This window comes from Phyllostomus hastatus, unplaced genomic scaffold, assembly GCF_019186645.2.
Source record: "Phyllostomus hastatus isolate PE091 unplaced genomic scaffold, TTU_PhHast_1.1 phas_scaffold_585, whole genome shotgun sequence".
Lineage (NCBI taxonomy): Eukaryota > Metazoa > Chordata > Mammalia > Chiroptera > Phyllostomidae > Phyllostomus > Phyllostomus hastatus.
Window position 1 is genome coordinate 7,766,691 of NW_025334037.1, and position 21,811 is coordinate 7,788,501.

A 21,811-nucleotide genomic window follows, 5' to 3' on the forward strand; every position below is an offset into this window, starting at 1 on the left:
TGAGTATATTTAAAGAGAAAAGAACTTGTTTTGGAGATTCTAATTTAGTCTTAATGAGAAATGTTTATGTGAATGAAAGATTTCACTCTTTTACTACCCACCCATGTACTTCTGTTTATGTAATACACACACTGAAATGTATTCATCTCATGTGGAATACTGAAAAAAATTCAAATACTGAAAAAAGTGCACAGTGAGGTCCCTATTCTTCTAATTCCCCTACCAGAGGCAACTGCCTGAGCTCATTTATTCCTCCAGACTCCATGTGTATAGAAGCACATACACAGACATATGTAGAAATTTTTCCTTTAGTGGGGATATACTAATACACTATTCTGCTCTTTGCTTTCTTCATTTAATGTATCTGACATATTGGTACATGGCTATAACTTCATTTTTAATAGTTATATAGGACTCTGTTGGATAAATGTACCATAATCTGACCCCCATCAATGGATATTCCCTATGAGTTTTACAATAATCCAAACTCATACTGCAATGAGTCTCCATAAGCAAATACAAAAGGGCTTCTTTCCTCTAAGACATGTAACAGCCTGGAAGTGGAATTGCTAGGTCAGACTGTACACATTCTGACCTTTATAGATTTTGCAAAATTGTTCTCCAAAGCTTTTTAGAATTCCGCCAACAATATAATCCCCCCTCTTCTGTATTAACACTTTCTATGACGAAACATTCTAGTTTTCAACAATCTGATGTTTATGAAATGGTATCTTGTATCAATTTACATTTCCTTAATTACTGAGAGGCTGACATCTTTTCAAATGTTTAAAAGACATTGCATTCTTTTCCAAAGAATTATGTATTAATATTCTTTGTCTAATTTTACTACTGAGTAAATTAGACCAAGTAAATGAGTAAATGTTGGTTTTTCTACCAATAAGGTTCTTTGTACCTTAAGGAAATTTTCTATAGCTATCTACTGTCCATACAGTTCCCTTTTGAGTATGTGAAAACTTTGACCTGTACAAATTTCTGAACTTTTATGTAGTTGTATAGTCTTTATATATAAAACTTTCCACACCAAGAACATTGCTAAATCATGAACTAAATAAATCAGGGTATTTAATAAACCACTAACTTGAGCTTTACATTGTAAGAGATAAATAGGCAAAACAGAATCAAAGGAGCATACCCAAGTGATGAGTCTTTGTGAAGAATATGGAGCAGTTTCCCTTTTGTATCATTTTCCAATGTTTCCAAGTTGTATTGTTGTACAATACTTCTGTCAACTTGAGGAGTGGTGTAAATGATATCGAATGTGGGAGAAGGAAAGTCGACCTTAAAAATTTAACAGAAGTTGATCAAATTACAGTTGAACAGGCCACATACTGTCCACATTAATTTCTTTCTCTTTGAGAACATTGATTTTTCTTAGTCACCAGGGTAAATTTTAGATTGTATATTAAATTAATGTCCTTTTGCTGAAAGTAATTGCATTATTGGTAATTCACAATAGCACATACATTGCTTGGGATGGGTACAAAGGCATACTTTACTGTTTCTCAGATACAGGAAATGGTTCATTGGCATTTAAATTGAAAACAGACCCTAAAATTGAAACAAGATTGACCAGGCCTCTTTAATAACAACCCAAATCATGGTATACACATACATTTTTATAAAGAAATTTACATATAACCATCCCCATGTGTCAAGAAGTACCTTTACCTGTAACACTATTCTTTCCATCACATATCCTTTTTTGGGGATTGTTCCAGGAATAGGGGTTATATGTGATGAAGTCCAAAGATATAGAAGCTTAGTTCCACATGTTAAAAACCTTCATAATGTAAACAGAAAAATACTGTGGTTTTTATTTTAAAAATCAATCAAAACTTACAACACATAGTAATGAATTTGAAATGTTAGTATTCAAACATTTATGAAATATCCTCTTTCTAAAAAGAATGTCATCTTTAAAAACCTAAAGGGAAGAGTCACTCTCCATAGTGTACTGATCTTTAGGTAACTGGACTGAAGAGCGGGGGTTGGAACAAAGGGAGAGAGAGGAGGGATCATATCTAAGGAGGAATGGGGTTGAGGACAGAACAGAACACACTGCTCCCAGAACAAAGCAAGTCTGGATTACAGAACTGCTCTCTGACTTTTACCATAAGAACAAAAATACATGCCCCCAAAAAACAGAACCTGCTTTATGACTTCTTAAATGATTATTTAAGAAGTTTTATCTGTGCCCTGGGCCAGGGGTCAGTAAACTTTATCTCTGAAGGGACAGACAACCTTTGTTGCAGAGACTCAAATCTGCTATTATAGTGCAAAAGCAGCCATGAACAATACATAAGTAAATTTGTGTGCTGTATTTAACAAAACTGTACTTACAAAACACAGGCAGCAGACTGTAGTATGCTGACCCTTGCCCTAGACAACCAGTTTATGGCCTACTTGCATTAAACACATGTATCAGTAAACACAGAAGAAATTTCTGAAAACATGAGATATTTATAAAAGCACAAAACTATAAACTTCATTAAACTTTGTTCATTTTAGTAAAATATCAAGTATCCTTTCCAAAGCTAGACTCTAGTCCTACTGTTTTTTCTTACAGGTTAACAGCCTTTAAATCTCTGATACATTAAATTCTGTCTTTTTTAGAACCATTCTCACCCCCAAATAGATTATTTTTAAGGTAAATTCCTATCACATTTCATCTATCGATACTTTTATATGCCTCAAAATGGTCAAGTTTTATTTTAAAATAAGTACAATGTCATTACCACTCCTACAGTAATTACTTAAAATCACCAGCTATCTAATTAATATTCAAATTTCCTGGATTGTCTCAAAAAAAATTTTTTAGTTGGTTTGTTCAATAAGGATCCAAGCAAGGTCCAACATTTTCATTTGGTTGATATGTCTTTTAAGTATCTTTAATTTAAGGGTCAACAAGACTCCAGCCTATTACCTGGTTTTGTAAATAAACTTCTGTTAAACCAAACCACACATTGATTTACATACTGTCAATCACTGCTTTTGCTTGTGTGATGGAGACACATGATCCGCAAAGCCTAAACTACTTCCCTCTGTTCTTCTTTACAAAGTCTGCCAACTCTTGTTTTGTTGTTGTTGTTTGTTTGTTTGTTTGTTTTTAACAGCGAGACTATTCTTTTTTAATGATTTTATTCATTCATTCATTTATTTATTTATTATTTTTAGAGAGAGTGGAAGGGAGGAAGAAAGAGGGAGAGAAACATCAATGTGTGGCTGCCTCTAGTGTATGCCCTATTAGGGACATGGCCCAAGGGTTAACAAGCCGGCACTCAATCACTGAGCCACAGCAGCTAGGGAAGACAACTACTCTTGCAATGCAAGTTATCAGGGGAGAGCGCAGACGCAGTCCCTCACTACCACAAACTATGCAGCTGAGTTTCTCACACAGGGGAAATCGCAGGGGTCAGCACACCCAAAGTGCAATGGGTGAGCCTCACCCTGGGAAAACCATCTTCCTGACCATGGTATCTCCCCTGCCAGGTAAGTATCGCCAACTCTTGTTTTAATCTATACATTCTTCCTATCTTTTCCCCCTGCCATTTGTTGAAGAAGTCAATTCTTTTGTTCTGAGAATTTTCCTTACCCTGGATTTTACTTATTGCATCCCTCTGGTCACTCAGCACACCCCTCTATCTCCTGTATTTTCTGTAGTAAAGTAGTAGTTAGATCTGGAGACTTGATCTGATTTGGGTTTAGTTATCTGGCAAGAATACTTACTACTTTTAGGGGGTACTGTATACTACTTTCTTCGGCAGTACATAAAGAGGCACACATTGCTTGGTTTATCTCTCTTTCTGAGGTGTAAACATAGTTTATGTAGGTGCAATCTAAACGTCCATATTATAACAAAGTTCCAGACACAATAATTGCTTAGTGGTTTTAAGCAGGTATTGGTAATCACTATGTTTCAATGGTTCTCAAACAGGAGTGATTTTGCCCCCAGTAGACATTTGGAGATGTCTGGAGACATTCTGGGTTGGTAACTGGGGTGTCAGTGTCATGCAGCAGGCAGAAGGCAGGGACACGGCCAGGCATCCTACAAGGCGCAGGGCAGTCTCCCACAGCAAACCATCATCCAGTACAAAATATCAATAGTGCCAAGACTGGGAAACTCTGGCCTAAATCTAACGCTGACATAAATTATTTCAGTAGAAGCTGCAACCTTGGGATATTCTATCATTTCATCTGCATCTGTTAGCTGAAATTTTTCTATAAAATACTTTCTCACACCAATTATTTGGTAACCCTGAGATGCACCTGTAAGGGGAAAGCAAGGTAAATGCTTGATCCTGTTTGTTGAAAAATGAGCTAAGAACTCACATGTGACCGAGACTGACTGCAGAGCCTTGAGTCATCTGGCTGCCACAGCAGTGACTTCTTCAGGCTGTATGCGAGTTGCACTTTGACATAAATTATTTTACAAGTAATTTCAGGGCCAGGAATTCTGATTACTATGAGATAGTACATTAACTGAACTAAATAATTAACACTTTGTTTCTCTGTATGAATTAATGTAAAATCATCTCCCTCTTAACACCTGAGTATTTTTTTGAATGTTAAGTACTAACATTACCCAGATTAATTGCATTACTTGGCAAAGTCTCAAACTGAATGCCACCTGCTCACTGTTTTAACAGCAGAGTGTTGGACATGAAGTATTTAATCACTACTTACTCAGTAAGTGTCTAAAATCACTTACTCTGTTGAATTCTGAAAGAATGTTAAGTGCTTCACCTAAAAAACAATTCTACTACCACTAATTAGCACAGTGCCGTAGTGCAAGTCACATAAGCTCTCTGTGACAAGTAAGGGCTAGTAACAACCTTCACAGGATTGCTGTGAAGAATACAAGGATGTACACAGCACTCAGACTAATAACACCTAGCACACAGTGAATGCTAGGGGTTTATTACAGAGTGATATGTTATTAAACACAATAGGCTTCTTGGCTGCAAAACTTTAGAGATACTTTAACATGCTAATGTGCATAATCACTCTAAAAAATGTTACCGTGAGCCCTGGCTGGCGTAGCTCAGTGGATTGAGCGCGGGCTGCGAACCAAAGCATCGCAGGTTCGATTCCCAGCCAGGGCACATGCCTGGGTTGCAGGCCATGGCCCCCAGCAACCGCACATTGATGTTTCTCTCTCTCTTTCTCCCTCTCTTCCCTCTCTAAAAATAAATAAATAAATCTTTAAAAAAATGTTACCATGTGTTGAATGAATATCCCAAACTTAATTCAACTGATTTTTTTTATTTAGGAAGACTTTTTTAAATATATTTATTGATTATGCTATTACAGTTGTCCCATTACCCCCTCTTCATTCCCTTCCACCCTACACACCCTCTCCCACCCACATTCCCCCCCTCTGGTTCATGTCCATGTGTCATAAGTTCTTTAGTTTCTACATTTCCCATACTATTCTTGCCTTCTCCCTGTCTATTTTCTACTACCATCTATGCCACTTATTCTCCATACCTTTTCCCCCTCCCTCCTCCTCCCAACTCCCCTGTTGATAACCCTCCATGTGTTCTCCATTTCTGTGGAAGACTCTTGATGGTCTCATGGAACATACTGTTACTAAAAACATAACTAAACCTGTCGGCTAAAAGGTCAGATAGATTACTGGCTACTAGTAGACAAAAGCTTGAAAGGAATTTCTTTATCCCTAAGGATCATTAAGTTTTTGTACTCATGTAGAACCTTTGGCAATTAAAGGCCAGGGGCCCATAGCTGTAAGGGTAGATGAATCAGGTAGCCAGGTAAGGAGAAAGGAATAATGTTCAGTTGCAGATTCCCTGAAACTTGAGAAGTATGGGATAGAGATAAGAAGAGGAAAAATGGAGTTGTTTTAGTAATGCCAAGGGCACCTATAAGACTAAATATTATATCAATAAAATAGTGCTTGAAGACAATGACAGTTTTATAAGTGAACTGAATGCTGCTTTTCTCCTGAAACAGAGGGGCAAACAATCCTTCGACTACCCATACAGATACATTCTAACTAGAGCAGAATAACTGGTTTCCTCTGATCTGTGTCCCTGAAAACTTCCTTTTATCACACTGAAAAAAGCTGAGGCAGCTCATTACCTCATGCTTGCCACCATTCCCTACCCTGTTCTCCAGCCAATTTGGACGCTGAAGACATGTCCATAGAAACTCACCATCACAACTCAGTAACACTTACCGTTTAAAATCAAAAAGAGGTAAAGAAACTTTGCCCAAAGCTTCTGGCCTCTTTCTCTGCTTGTTAGAATCAGGGGAACTTCCACTGCTCTGATTTAAAATCCCAAAAAGAGTAAGGTGAAGAAGAGATTCTAATGGCAATTGTGATATCTGGATGGGAAAAATAATTCTATAAGGGAAAAAAATGTATTAATAGAAAAAACAAATTGGATAGAATATATTAATCCTTTAATGAAACAGACAGTTGTAGGTATTTTAATTGACCCATCAAATAATCTTTAATCCTGAATAACCTTTACTTAAGTAGCCAAGTTTGGCTAACATGTACTATAAAATATCTTAGAAAAATTTTATTGAAATTTCAAATATAAAACATTTCTTTAAAATTTGTTAGTGCATTTACTCAAGACTTGCAATGCCTATTTCTAGACAAAATAATAGTAGTCATTTTTATTTCCTTTAGGAAGAACTAGACGTTTATGAGTATGAGTACTTTTGATTTGGTACATATGTGTGCTCATATACACACAGACATGTGTATGTGTTTGCCAGTGTTCTGCTTTAGGACACAGGAGGTCAGCAGTGGTCACTCTGAGGAGCCATGAGATGGCTAAGTGTTGAAAAGAAAGTGACATTTTCCCTCTTATATGCATTTTATATTATATGATTAGTTCCACAGACAAGTGTTATTTTTGTAATTTAAAAAATAAAAGAATAGGATATCACTCAATAAACGCAGAATAAAAAAGTAAAAAGTTCTGCAATGTCCTACCTGCCTAAATAATGAAAGCATTCCCTTACTGTAAGAATAGTATTTAAAAACACTAAACTAAGCAATGTTACAACATACTACCTTTCTACAATTACATGAATTTATATATTTAACTTGACAAAGTCTAGGAAGAACAGCATATTTCTGCAATTTAACAACATGTAGATTTAAAAGAGCATTTTAGGTTTTTTAAATCAGAATTTCAGTCTGTTCTACAGCATCATATCTAAAAGAGACCTGAAGATGTCAGTAAGAATTTAATGGATTTTAATGGAAACTGTAATAAAAATAAAAAGCAGGATGCATACATGGAGAGAAGTAAACAGGGCATACTGAAAAAAAAAAATAAAAAGCCAGAAACTTCACTTACAGCTCATCCCATTTAATAAGGTAGAAGAAATTCTTATAGGTGCCAACCTTCTTTGATTGAATAGGCTTAAAAAGATCCTTTCCATTGTGAGACAGGGAACATATCAAATAGTATTTTTCATAACTGAGAAAAGAAAGAGTTCAATTTTTATTTGATAATAGAATTTAGTTAACACAAATATATGTCATTAGCCATCCTTCCTAAAAGTGACTAATATCTGAAATAATTGGGTTATCAATCATATGAACTTAAGGAAAAGCACCTGAAACTTAACTATTGCTAATTCTATAAAATAAAGAGGCACAGCAAAGGGAATGCAGAAGTAAACATGTTATCCCCAGCTGTCAGTCTAAGGTGGCAAAATGATACCAGCTGGAGAATTTACCTCAATGTTATTCTCAGCTAGTTTCTTGCTTTAGATTTTAGTTGAATGACACTGAGTAATTATTCATTTTTAGGTAAATTCTAGGAAGAAAGAATACAAACATTATCATCCCTAGGTGCTATTGTCCTTTGCAAAGCCACTGAAACAAGAGTTAGTGAAGCATACAGATAGTGCATCAGTCTGACTTGCACGGAGTCAGTCTTCATTGGGGGGACAGATGCTGTTACATTGTCATTAGACAGCAATAACAGCTCCGAATTGCCCTAAGCACAGAGATGGTCAGATACAATCAGGCAACCTTGTTCGACAGGAGTCTTAGGTTCAGTAAAACTGTATTCTACTAGTATTCTAACTTACTGCTAGGTTTACGTATTAATCACTTTGTTCATATACATAAGTATATTATAAATATTGTTTTAAATCTAATGTCACTGGTTCACAAACACCCCTAGCCAATGATTTGATTGCTTTTCTCAATTATCCCTCTTTATTTAGGCATTTTACTAACTTTATTTCCATCTTAATTAATTATCACTGTAGTTTTCTGTATTGTCTTCTAAGTATTTGTTCCCCTTATTAGTATCCCTAAATTTATTTCTGTGTGTATGGAAGACATGGGGGGTATTATCCCTGCAACTTGCTAAAAGAATGAAACACCTTCAGACAGCAGCAGTACCCATTTAAATGCAAGTTCCAGGGGCAGAGTTTTGCTGCCTTTGGGCAGAGTTTTGCTGCCTTTGTTTACTGCCGAATCCCCAGAGGCACGAAGAACATACCCCACAGATGGTGCTCACTAAATATTTCTTGAATGAATTAATATACCACATTCAACTCATTTTGTTATTTTTTATATTTCATTTGTTTTATATAAAGGTCAATTTAGGCAGAATTTACATTTGATATCTTTTTACTGGACATTACCTTCTTTTATAGCATTAAGCTATTATTATAATACTGCTTACTTGAAAATACTCAACTCAGACTTTTCAGTTTATATTACTTACTTGCAAATAAGTTGAAATTGGCAAACTTTATGGCATTGATGAAACAATCCAACAGGAAAAACCCATATTAAAAATTATAGAAGAGGCTGGTGTGGCTCAGTAGATTGAGCACCGGCCTGTGAACTAAAGGGCTGCCAGTTGGATTCCCAGTCAGGGCACATTCCTGGGTTGCAGGCTAGGTCCCCAGTGGGGTGCATGTTAAGGGCAACCACATGCTGATGTTTCTCTCCCTCTCTTTCTCCCTCTTTCCTCCCTCCCCAAAAATAAATAAAATCTTTAAAAAAAATTATAGAAGAAATCTGCTCTTGCACACTGGAAAGCCTAGCAAGCAGTAAACTATTGTACTAAAAGGGGAAAAAATGTGCTAATGTCAAGTCCCGTTATACTATTTCAAATTACCCTGGTTCTAAAGGAAAGCCAAAAGAATAGCAGTCATAAATTGACTAATTTATTAATCAACATTTGCCCTTTTAATTTTAAATATATTTTCCTGCCTTTTCCCCACGTAGTAGGAGTGATAGTTGTTACTGGAACAGCTTCAAAAATCTCCGTAATTTTTATGAAAACCACCAAGGTATCTGTGATCTTTATCATCCACTAAAATACCAAGATAACAGTGGGTGCTGACATTTTACAAGATCAAAATAACTTCTATGTAAAGCTGTACATATTTTATTTTGAACAGCTGCTTACTTTGATACCCAATTACTTGAAATTCCATGTGCAGCAAAAATAGTAAACTGAAGCTGTTCTGCTGTGGTCCATGCTTCCTTGATGCTCCTGTCACTTTGGACACAGTCTGCAGGACTCCTACCAGAATTCCCATGGAGTCGGAGAAGATCATAAATTGCTGCAGTTAACTGGTCCATGCTTACTTGAACAGGATTTTCAGGATGCAGTGAGCCTGGATGTAAAGAAATAGTTACCACGATTCTCTGAAAAAGCAACAATTAGTGGTAAAATTTAAAAAACTGAAGACATACACACCCCTAGTCAAACTGCTAGCGTCCCCCTCTCCGGACAGGGAAGTCACCTGCATACATATACAAATTTGTCAAAAAATGGCCCATGACAAAACATAAAATGTTAAGCTTTCATTTCAAAACTTTCCCAGGGGAAACTTCCCCAAAAGTATCTGTAGAACCAATAAAACAATAAAAAAGTAACTCCCCCACCAAGTAAACAGATGATTTTTAGTAAAGAAAATCATAATACTATAATTTTATTAACCAATGTCACTCCCCAAAATTTCAACTATTTCAATAATTTTCAAAAGAAAATCATGAAGTAACTGAAAATTACTGCAAAATATACTAACTCAACAAAATCTGCCTCATTAAACTAAATTAAGATTTGATACACAAAGTGATAAACATGCTAATACAGCATTTTATTTTCCACTAGTTGCTCTACTATTTAGCATGGTAAGAATGGCCTTAAAGAAACTAGAACTCCTTTACCATTTAGTGTCTCAACACAGCACTGAGCTCTCCTCCTACTTTCTACTTTACCCAGCAAATTAACATAACGAATGGGGCAAGATGGAGGAATAGGTGGACGCACCGTACCTCCTCGCACAACCAAGATTAGAACAACAATAAAATACAGTCAGCATAACACCCAGAACCGACAGGGGATTCATCTGAATGGAAGTCGGACAGCCAAGAAGTTGAAGTAGACCCGTACATCCAGACTGGTAGGAGACAACGAGCCGAGCAGGCGCGGGGCTGGCGCGGGTCGGCAGCGCACGGAGGTCGGGGGAAATTTGGCGGGGAATCGGCGCGACAGCCATCGGGGCACAGGAACGCAGCGGTGGACCCTGAGTACGCAAGCTGCGGCTGCCGGACCCAGTGGGGCAGCGATTGTGGACCAGGGCAGAGCTCGCAGCCCAGGAGCCCGGGGAAAGGTCTGGGCCCAGGAGAATTGAACTGCCAACATTGATTCCCTCCCGCCCCCGCCCCGCCCCCACATATAACGTCACAATCTAGCGACCGGGCGCCCAGCCCCGGTGAACACCCTAAGGCTCCGCCCCCCACCTTAACAAGAGCGACCAGACCGGAAAAAGGAGACAGGGAAAGACATAAGACATGTGTGCAACAGAGCAGATCAGTCCCCCCAGGACTCATCCTTTTGAGCGACCAAGAAATAGCCAATCTATCAGATGCACAGTTCAAAACACTGGTGATCAGAAAGCTCATGGAATTGGTTGATTTTGGGCGCAATTTAGATGAAAGGATGCAGGTTACCATAAAAGAGATGCAGGAAGATACGCGGAGGAGAGCCAATAGAGAAAGGAAGGAATCTGAGTCTCAAAACAATACAGTGGACCAGAAGGAAGATAGAATCAACCAAGCAGGAAAGCATGATGAAATAAGAATTAAAAAAATCGAGGAGAGCCTTGGGAACATCCAGGACACCTTTAAACGTTCCAACATTCGAATTATAGGGGGTACCAGAAGGGGAGGAGCAACAAGTGGAAAAGTTATTTGAACAAATAATAAAGGAGAACTTCCCCAATATGGCAAAGGAAACAGTCTTCCAAGAAATCCAAGAAGCTCAGAGAGCCCCCAAAGAAGTTGGACCCAAGAAGAAACACACCAAGGCACATCATAATTACATTAGCCAAGGTAAAAACGAAGGAGAGAATCCTAGAAGCAGCAAGAGATAAGGGGACAGTAACCTACAAAGGAGTTCCCATCAGACTGTCAGCTGATTTCTCCAAAGAGACCTTACAGGCAAGAAGGGGCTGGAAAGAAATATTCCAAGTCATGAAAGACAAGGACCTATATCCCAGATTGCTCTATCCAGCAAAGCTGTCATTTAGAATGGAAGGGAAGATAAAGTGCTTTTCAGATAAGGTCAAATTAAAGGAGTTCATCATCACCAAGCCCTTATTTTATGAAATGCTAAAGGGACTTATCTAAGAAAAGAAGATAAAGAAAATACATGTATAGTAAAAGGACAGCAAACTCACAATTATTAACAATTACACCTAAAGCAAAACCAAAAGAAACTAAGTAAACAACTAGAACAGGAACAGAACCACAGAAATGGAGGGCACATGGAGGGCTAGCAACAGGGGGGGGTGGGAGGAGGGGAGGGGGGGAAAGGTATAGAGAATAAGTAGCATAGAATGTAGGTTGAAAATAGATAGGGGGAGGGCAAGAATAGTACGGGAAAGGTAGAAGCTAAAGAACTCATAAGAATTGCACATGGAAGTGAACTAAAGGGGGGGAACGTGGGTGGGAGAGGGGGTACAGGGTGGAGGGAAGGGGGGGAAAGGGACAAATGTAATAGCATAATCAATAAATTAAAAAAAAAAAACATAACGAATGAAACCTCAAACATTAGGACCATGGTAGTTGATCACTTCCAAATGATTTCATATGTATTTTTAAATTTTCAAAAACAAGCACATAGTAAGAACAAAAAGAGAGACCCAAACTTCTATATACCATATGGACAGGTTTTCTAAGAATAAATGGATTGAGCTTTCACCAAGATATTTGTTGAGGGGCACACCATCGACATAGCTTTAAATTTATCGTGTCTTGCAATCCACTTTCTCTCATCCTTCCACTAAGAGCTATGAACACCCCTGTGAACAGAATCAATTAAATGCCCATGGAAAAACCACAGGCAGAGCTTTCACTAAAAGCTATGCTATCAGAAGAGGGCTTTTACCCTGGTTTCCACTTCAGTAGTAAGTCAGTCACTGTTACTAAGGCATTTGGGTCTTCTCAACAAGAAGGAGGTATGGTCCAAAAGAGAACCCCCTGTTATCAGCAGTCCTGGACGCTTCCATCCAGAGGGAGAAACAGTACCTACTACCACCCAGGTCCTTCAAGCCAGCCAACTCATTTATGCCCGAGTTCCTGCTCTATACACAAAAGGTTCACGCTTTGGCATCCACCTGTTCAACATCAATTCTCAGAAAGCTATTCCAACCTCCTCTTAGGAATCCCCCACCTTACCAAGTAAGTTACCCAATCAACTCAAGAATAAAAGCCAAAATAACATTTTGTCCAGAAGCAAAAATCTGTCCGTTTCAGTGACAGATGCTCACTTCAGTATGTAGCTGCATGTAATGAAACGCTAATTACTCAAAAATACTCACATCAGCACTTTTACTCCTTGGAAGATTAACAGCTCTCTTTAGCTTCTTGACTGATTCTGTAATGGCAGGAGTCTCTACACCATCTAAAGTACTGCAGATTTTTCTTACAGCTTTAATAACTTGATCTACTGCGCGGTGCTGGTTCTTTAAAAATAAAAGGTAAAATAAATGTAAGCATTTAGAATTTAAAGGATCAATTTCAGGAATGAAGTCAGAAACTAGACATTTCAGATGTGCCTAAGAACAGATGTACTTTACTCTTTTGTGATGAAAAACAAAAGAGATAAGATTGCATTTCAGCCCTGGCTGGTGTAGCTCAGTGGATTGAGCGTGGGCTGCGAATAGCTGGTTCAATTCCCAGTCAGGGCACATGCCTGGGTTGCAGGCCAGGTCCCCAGTGGGGGCTACATGAGAGGCAACCACACACTGATGTTTCTCTTCCTCCCTTTCTTCCTCCCTTCCCCCCTCTAAATAAATAAATAAAATCTTATTTAAAGAAACATTCTTATATAACGCATTAATCCATCAAACATTTATGCCAAACTTACACGCCAAGTACTGTTAAAATGGGTTGAAACTCAGTACTGTACCATCCTTTAAAAATTTAAATTTTTCCACCGTGAGGCTTGGCTACCAGAAACTGAATGTTCCCTTCATCTTCATGCCTAAATGAAACCACCTCATTTTCTCAAATACCCAATTACCCTGCTGTCCTCCGAGCCTGAAGGTTTATTATCTAGTTCCCCATTTTTGCTTCCTTATATCTATGCTTACTTTTATTCCTCTACCTTCTTGCAAAACCTTTCCAGTTTTAAGGCTCATGCCATTTTTCCTATACTATTCTCCTCATTTTTATGTGCCAATTATCAAATTATTATGTATCAGTTAAAATCTACCCTTTTTTGCTCTACTTTGTGTTACTGGAGCTACTAGACATTTCTCCTTTGCCAGCAGGCAAAGTGCTAGGATCTGTCATTAGAGGGCACCAAAGGGACACTCAATGGCAAAGGCAGCAAGAAGGTAACTCTCATCAGGGTTCCAGTCCTCTATTTTTTAATTCAGGGTAGGAGCCCCGTGGTCCTCAAACACCAGTGCCAGCTGCATGTTCAGGACAGGCTCTCCCTATCTGACAGCTCTGGCAAGTTTCTTTGCCACAGGCAACCTGTGTGCCCCTTCTGTGAGAGCCATAAATTTCAGCATGGTGGGAGAAAAGTGTTTCTTCACTCTCTACTGTTCCTCAGCCCGGAGCTGATAGCTGCTTGGTTGCACCTGTCACTCCGGGACTCCTTTGAGCAGGGGTAGTAAACTTTTTTTTTAAGGCCAAATAGTAAATGTTTCAGACTCTGTGGGCCATACAGTCTGTCACAAGTCAACTCTGCCATGAAGGATGAAAACTGACATGGATAATTCATAAATGAATGAGCATAGTTATCTTCCAAAAAAACTTTATTTACAAAAACACACAACAGGCTTGATCTGACTGTCAATAATATGCAAATTTCTGCCTTAGAGTCCTCTTTAACCCCTTATAGTAATTAACTACCTTTTACTAATTAATGACTCTTCAAATGTCCCTGTTCAAATAACTAGTGTTATAATTTCTGTCTCCTGAGTTGGCCCCTGGCTGAGTGATCTGCCTTGCTACTTACACGTGCTCACCTCCCCCACGGCACGCCACATTTTTGCTCTGGTTATTTATCCGACTTTCTACCCTACATCCTATGATAATCCTCAGTTACATCAATGTCTATGTGGAGAACACAGGATCTCCAATCCCTGAACTGTACCCCACCAGAATCTCATCTACAAATCATACTCTGATCACAATCTCCTTTGCTTGTAGCCCTCACACCCTCAGTCTAACAAAACCTGCTCTTTGAGCTCAGAAACTTTTCTGCTGCTTCTACTGACAGCTGGTTACTTCTAACAAACCTCACAACCATACAGATTCAACAGTCCCCAATTTTAGCAGGAGCCTACCTGCCACTTAACATTCCTTTTACCTGCTCTTGGTCAGCTCTCTTTCCCATTCCCCTTAGAATATGTAGCCAAACCATTATTCCTTGCCTCAAAACCCCTATTGCAACCCTACTTTCATTTTATTAAAATAATTAACATCTTATCTCTAGAAAGCAAAGATGAAGAGGAATTAAAACTTCTGCAACTTCCTGACCTCCCTGCACTCCTACAACCTACCTCATGAGAAATTAAAACATATATCCACACAAAGAATTATATATGAATAATTATAGCAACACTATGTATAAGCAAAAACTATAAATGGTCTAAATGTCATTATTTATTGACTGGATAAACAAAAAGTGGTATATCCACACAAAGTATTCAGCAATAAAAAAGGAACAAACTATGACTACATCCTACAATTTAACTACTACAACATGGACAGAGTTTAAAAACAGTCCAGTATGAGAAAGAAATCAGATATAAAAGACTACATGGGGTATGTTTTCATTTACATGAAATCTCAAAGGCAAATCTATCAAGACGGGAACCAGAAGAGCAGTTGTCTGAGGCTGGGAGCGGGGAGTGGCTGCAAAGTAGCACACGGGAGTGATAAAAATGTTCTAAAACTGGATTGTGGTAACAATTATACAATGCTATGCATTTCCTAAAAGAATCACTGAATTGTACACATCCAGTGGGTAAATTTTATGGTATATAAATTATATCTCAATAAAGCTATAAAATATGAGGAGTAAATATGATAGAGTCACTATTTTAATAAGATGGTCAGTGAAGAGCTCTCAGATAAAGACACATGAGCACAGACCTTGAAGACCTGAAAGATAAGCAATGCAAGCATCTGGGGCAAGAGCACTAAAAGAGGGAAAAAGCACGAGGGTCCCGGTTGGGGAGCACGCCTACTGATCGCCTAAGACAGAGGGGGAAATGGGTAGGAGGCCAGATCAGAGAGGTGGTGGCTCAGAATGTGTAGGGGGCTTGAAGCCACAAGTAGGGCTTTGAATTTTACTAAGGTAGCAAATATTTTTGTGAGCAAAAGAGTGACATAACTTACCATTTTAAAAGGGTTTAAGATGGAGAGATAAAGAAACAGGAAATTGTTGGAGCAGTGGTCAGATTAAGGAACTTGGCAATATTCATAAAAATTAAAGAGAGGGTATTTAACATGAAGAGGGTGTAGTACTGAGGACTCACTATTTTGACATTAGAAATCTGTTTGGGTTCCAATGACCCTGTCTGGTCAATAAATATATTAAATAAATAAATAAATAAAATATATTTAAAGAAAAAACAAGGGTAGAAGCTGAGAGACCAGTGAGAAACTATTGCAACTATTGTAACTAACGAGGACTATAGCCTTGACAGTGACAAAAAGTGGTCACATTCTTAGTATTTTCAGGGCAGAGCAGATAGGAATTAGAGTGAATGTGGGATGTGAAAGAGCCATTTCTTGAGAAATCAAATATGATGCCAAGGTTTTAGCCTGAGCAAATGGAAGGCCAGAGTTGCCATTTATTCAGAAAGGGAATTATAATAAATAAATATGAAGGGTAGTATAAAAAATCAGTTTTCTGCCCTGGCTGGTATAGCTCAGTGGATTGAACATGGGCCTATGAACCAAAGGGTCCCCAGTTGGGGGTGTATGAGAGGCAACCACACTTTGATGTTTCTCTCTTCCTCTTTCTCCCTCCCTTCCCCTCTGTCTAAAAAGAAATAAAATCTTTTTAAAAAGGACTAAGTTACTCTTTAAAAAAATAATAATTAATTTTAAAAAATCAGTTTTCTAAATCTAAATTTGAGATGTCAGGTAGTAAGATACCTGAATGTGGAGTTGAGGGAGGAGTTAAGTCTGGAGATACAAATTGGAACCATGAGTACATGCAGGGTATTTAAAGACATGAGATTAAGTGAGGTCACCTAGGCTGTGAAATAGAGAGAAGAGAAGAGGTCCTAGATCTGGGCATTCTAATGTTAGAAAGTCAGGAAGATAAGGAGTTCAGAGGGAAGCTACAGGTGACAGTGAGGACAGAACAGACAGTGGATGTAGGAGAACCAAGAAAGTGGTAGCCCAGAGGCCATGTGAGTGTTTTAAGGAGGAAACAGTCAACTCTATCAAACACTATAGAAAAATTGAGAAAAATAAAGACTAAGAACTTACTACTGGAAACATGATCATGGAAGTCCTTCATGATGTTCATAAGTGCAGTTTTAGGAAAGTGCTGAGACTGAAATCTTAGCTGGAGAGGGTTCATAAGAGAATGAGAAGAGGAAGTGGGAGCCGCAAAACTTTCAAGAGTTCTGCAGCGAGAGGAATAAAGAAGTGGAGTGGTTGCTGCAGGAAAATGTAGATTTTTTTATTTAGTGTGGGAGCTATATCCAGGGCTCAGTCCTTGAGCTCTTTTTCTCTACCTGCAATGGTGATCTCACCCAGTCTTATGGCTGAAAAATACCATTCATATTTTGATGATTCCCAAGTTTATCATCATCTCCAGCCTGGACCTCCTCCATTAAATTCCAGATTCATATCCAACTGTTTACTCAACATCACTATTTGGATGAATAATAGTCATACCAAACATAATGTCCAACACTGAGTACAGATCTTCCCCCAAAACCTGCTCTTCTTACAATTTTTCCATATCTCACTAAAAGGCAACTCCAAAGTTCCAAATGCTGTTAGAAAATCTTAGAGTTACACGTAACTCCTCTCTCTCTCCTCTCTCTCTCTCTCATGCTCTACATCAGATCTAAATCAATCAGGAGTAAATCTCCCTAGCATAAACTTGAAAATATTCACAGAATTCAACCCCTTCTCATCACTTATACGGTAACCATCCTAGTCCAAGCCATCATCGTTTCTCCTGTAGCAAAACACCTGAATTCATTTGTTTCTACTCTCGCCCCGTCCTTCATTCTATTCCAGCTACAAAGACCTAGTGGACCTTAAATATACCAAGCACACTCCTCCCCCAGATAACCAGTAACATCTTCCTCTCCTTCAGTTCCTGAATCAAATTAATCTGCTTAATGAGGCCTTCTCTGACTACCTCATTTGAAATTGCAACATTACTCTCCTCTTTCATTTTTCTCTATAGCACTTTCCACGTGATATCACATACATTTCCCTACTATATTTTGTTGTCTATCTCCTCCAACTAAAATTTAAACTAAGGGCAGCGATTACCGTTTCTTTTGTTCACTCTTATATCCTCAGCACTTACAACAGTGCCTCACAATGAGGAGATATTCCGTAAACATTTATTGAATAAATGAAGACATGTATGTGCTGGTAAGAATGTATTCATAGCTAGAAATACAGAAGTTATCTTACACTATTTCTTCTTCTCTTACCTCATTACCCATCAAATGTTACCAATTTCACCTCCTAAGTATTGTTAATCAATTCTCTCCTTTTTAACCTTTACCACAGCCATTATCTTTTACTTGGACTACTATTCAAAAAAACCTTCCTGCCCTGGCTGGTATAGCTCAGTGGATTGAGCGCAGGCCTGCAAACCAAAGGGTCGCTAGTTCGATTCCCAGTTAGGGCCTCGGTTGCAGGCCAGGTCCCCAGAGAGGGCCACGTGAGAGGCAACCACACACTGATGTTTCTCCCCCTTTCTTTTTCCTTCCCTTTTCCTCTAAAAACTAATAAATAAAAATCTAGAAGAAAAAAAAGATTAACCTGCACAAACATATTTAAAAAAAAAACAAAAAAAACCCTTCCTAGTCTTCCTAAATCCAATCTTGCCAACCCTAAACCTTACTTCCAGGGTATAGCCAAAGTGATTTCAGAGCTCAGGATTACCCATGTTACCCACCCTACCCCACCCCACCCCACACCACTCCACTTCCCACTCTCAACTAAAAACACTTCAAATGGCTAGAGCAGGCAATCAGCAAACTTTTTCTGTAAGACGGCAAAGAGTAAATAGTTTAGGATATATGCTGTCTTAATTACTCAAATGCAAGCACAAAAAATTATATAAACAAATGGGTATGGCTGTGTTTAAAAAAAGTATTTACAAGAATAGAAAGCAGACTGGAAAGTGCCCTTATGAGAGTCAGGACAGCCCTGGCCTTCCCTCTGCTCTCGGCCACATGATACAAGTCAAGATGTTCAGTCTGCAACTAGAAAGAGGGCTCTCACTGGAACTTGGCCGTGCTCATACCCTGATCTCAGACTTTCAGTCTCCAGAACTGAACTCTATTTTAACGACCTTTCAAAAAGAAAAAAACAAGTCACAGAGAAGAATGGGAATAACTGAAAGCTTCGAGTTTGTGTTGCTACTTGCAACTGTGCTGATTATTCTAAACTCACACCAATAATGTCTGACATTAAAAAAGAACCTGAATTCTTCGACTTTGACATGGTGGTCCTTGGCTCTCACCTGATACGAGTATGGGTAAAACGAAAACAATTTCTTATGATATTCTTCACTGCAACGTGCTGTACTGGAGGGAGAATGGGTCTAGGAACTATGCAGACCTATGTTCTACTTAGTTGTTATGTGGCCTTTGAGAACTTGCTTAGCATCTCTGGGCCTCAGACTCCTCAATCATAGAATGCAGTGAAAACCTATGCTGTATACTATGGTGAAGAATGGAGATGGTGACAGGGAGGATTCATCACAGTGATGCTGCTCAAGAGATGGCTGATAAATGATAGCTATTAATATTATTATTTTTATTACATTCCAGAGAAATGGCACTCATATATTGTATGATATAATAATGTGGTTCCATATAATCTGTTTGTGAGTTCTAATGGTAATTCTACATTAAAACTGGTATACAGATCAATAGCATATAAAGTAGTAAGTATGAAACAAGATGTCAAAAATCTAATTGGTTTACAAGATGAAGTGGAATGTTATATTATCATTACTATTGATATTTATTTATTCTGATGAGATTAGATTTGTAATTGATCAGAGCCAAAATATGAAATGTGAAAGTTGGGAAATCTTTGAGGGAGAAGAACGTATAAATCAAAGATGAATATTCATTTGTTTTATGTAACAAAGTGACAGTTAGTGCACCTTTGTGGCATGAAAATGTTAATGCAACCTCCAAACAAAGCTGAAAACACAATATCAAATATGCAAAAAAGGAAAAAAGTGGACGGGAGGTGCACTCTCCCTCCTAGGAGCATGCACGTCTTTCTCCTCCTCCTATATCCCAGCCCCCACCCCCCACCGCCCCAAAGCATTGCCTTTAACTTTCTCTCCTAAGCTCCAAAAGAAGGGCCCTTCTTTTGTTTCTGTAACTTTCTAAATAAACTTCCTCTTATAGTTTGAAAAGGGGGTGGGGCGCTCCTGGATGTGGCCTCCTAATGTAGAGAATAAAATAAAACTCTTTAACATGAATTATGAGGTGATAACTTAGGTCTGCCTTCACTTCACACTTTGTACTCTATCATATAAGTGCTTATACGTCCACCACATGTTATACAGTTGTGTATTTTCCTTCCCATGTCCTTCCCAACTACCTTCTTCTAGCTACTGTTTAATACTGTTTAAGATGTCACTCAGGCAACATCCCTTCTTAGAAGCCTTTCTTGAACACTTAAGTTGAGAGAAGTGTCCTTTGATCTCCCAAAGAACCTCAATGCATACCTCTACTTTGCATTAAACACTGAAATTTTTTTTAAATCCCCCGTCACTAGTTTTAAATTCTTGGTAGATGAGTACTAGTTCATTCATTTTTGTAACTCCAATAAGTAGCATATAGTAAGCATTCAATAAATGCTTTTTTGAATTGAACTGAAGGTTCTCAGTAATAAAGCTGAAGTGAGAGTACACATGCTGACTAAACATTACTGACAACTTCTGTTAATAAGTTGGGTCAGAAAACAAGTCATCAAACATGAACATCAAGAATATAGTTTGGCCCTGACTGGTATGGCTCAGTGGGTTGGGCACCATCCTGCAAACTAAAGGGCTGCTGGCTCGATTCCTGGTCAGGGCACATGCCAGGGTTGCAGGCCAGTTCCTCAGTTGGTAGTATGACAGGAGACCAACGCTGTTTCTCTTCCTCTCTTTTTCCCTCCCTTTCCCCTCTCTCTAAATGAATAAAATCTTAAAAAAAAAAAAAAAAAAGAATATAGTTTAAATAGCCCATCAATATTTTATCCAATACCAACACTAGTATTTAAAATAGGACAGAGACAAGAATCTTTAAGTCATCATGTCAAAATGTGAATTAAGACTTACTTCAACTTGAAGAGCCAACTCCACTTGGTTGTGATAAGAATCTAAGAGTTCTTCAATAGGGTGTCTGAAATAAAGAACAGTTATTGTGGCTGAAGGATACTATATACAAAAATGACTGTTTTACTTGCCAAAATAAATGTATTTACACTCAAAAGTATGAAAAGCTGCAATTAATGCTTTAGATGCCACACCTTGTCATGACTTCTTTATAAGGTTTTTCTATTTGATGCAGGTGTTTGTTTAAATCCACTGGTGTTTCATCATCTTCCGCCTAAACAAACATATATACACAAATGTTTACCAAAAAAATCAAATCTATTCTTTGGTCTTTCTATTGCCAAATTAAATATGGTTAAGTGTATGATAAATTCTTAAAGCTAAAGTGATTTTTCAGAACAAAGGAAAATATCAGAATTATGTTATTTATAATTGACTCTAAAAAAGTGAATAGTCTGAAAATTTTTAAGTGGAAAACATAATACTTTTAAGTCTAGTTTCTAATATATAAACAGCTCCCAATGCCAAAATTACTTCTGTTTTATATAGAGACTGGGAAGCTAAAAATACTTTTAAAGATGGCTGACAGCCAAATGAAGGTGGGGTGGGAACCAGATGGGGAAGAAATCATTTGAATTTCCGCATTTTCTTTCTAATGATAATCAAGTTTCTCTATATCCTTAACACCAATACATGAGGCACTAGTCTCTCCCACCATAAGTCCTTACTATGTAAATATATTCAGGAAGATC

General features: G+C 38.1%; 1 protein-coding gene and 1 non-coding gene across 2 annotated transcripts in view; both read right to left on the minus strand.

Annotated features, from left to right (window-relative positions):
• The window catches only part of PIK3C2A (phosphatidylinositol-4-phosphate 3-kinase catalytic subunit type 2 alpha), an 83,450-nt gene that overhangs the window by 23,497 nt on the left and 38,142 nt on the right, over positions 1-21,811 (minus strand). The window contains exons 7-15 of the mRNA XM_045825234.1: positions 21,254-21,333; positions 21,063-21,126; positions 12,865-13,008; positions 9,735-9,780; positions 9,441-9,651; positions 7,359-7,481; positions 6,218-6,385; positions 1,690-1,801; positions 1,154-1,299 (exon numbers count right to left, since the gene is read on the minus strand). Coding sequence (XP_045681190.1) covers positions 1,154-1,299; positions 1,690-1,801; positions 6,218-6,385; positions 7,359-7,481; positions 9,441-9,651; positions 9,735-9,780; positions 12,865-13,008; positions 21,063-21,126; positions 21,254-21,333 — 1,094 coding nt within the window. The remainder of the gene's footprint in view (positions 1-1,153; positions 1,300-1,689; positions 1,802-6,217; positions 6,386-7,358; positions 7,482-9,440; positions 9,652-9,734; positions 9,781-12,864; positions 13,009-21,062; positions 21,127-21,253; positions 21,334-21,811) is intronic.
• On the minus strand, positions 3,356-3,518 carry LOC123810231. The gene has a single exon (XR_006784200.1). It is a non-coding gene; the product is annotated as a U1 spliceosomal RNA (small nuclear RNA).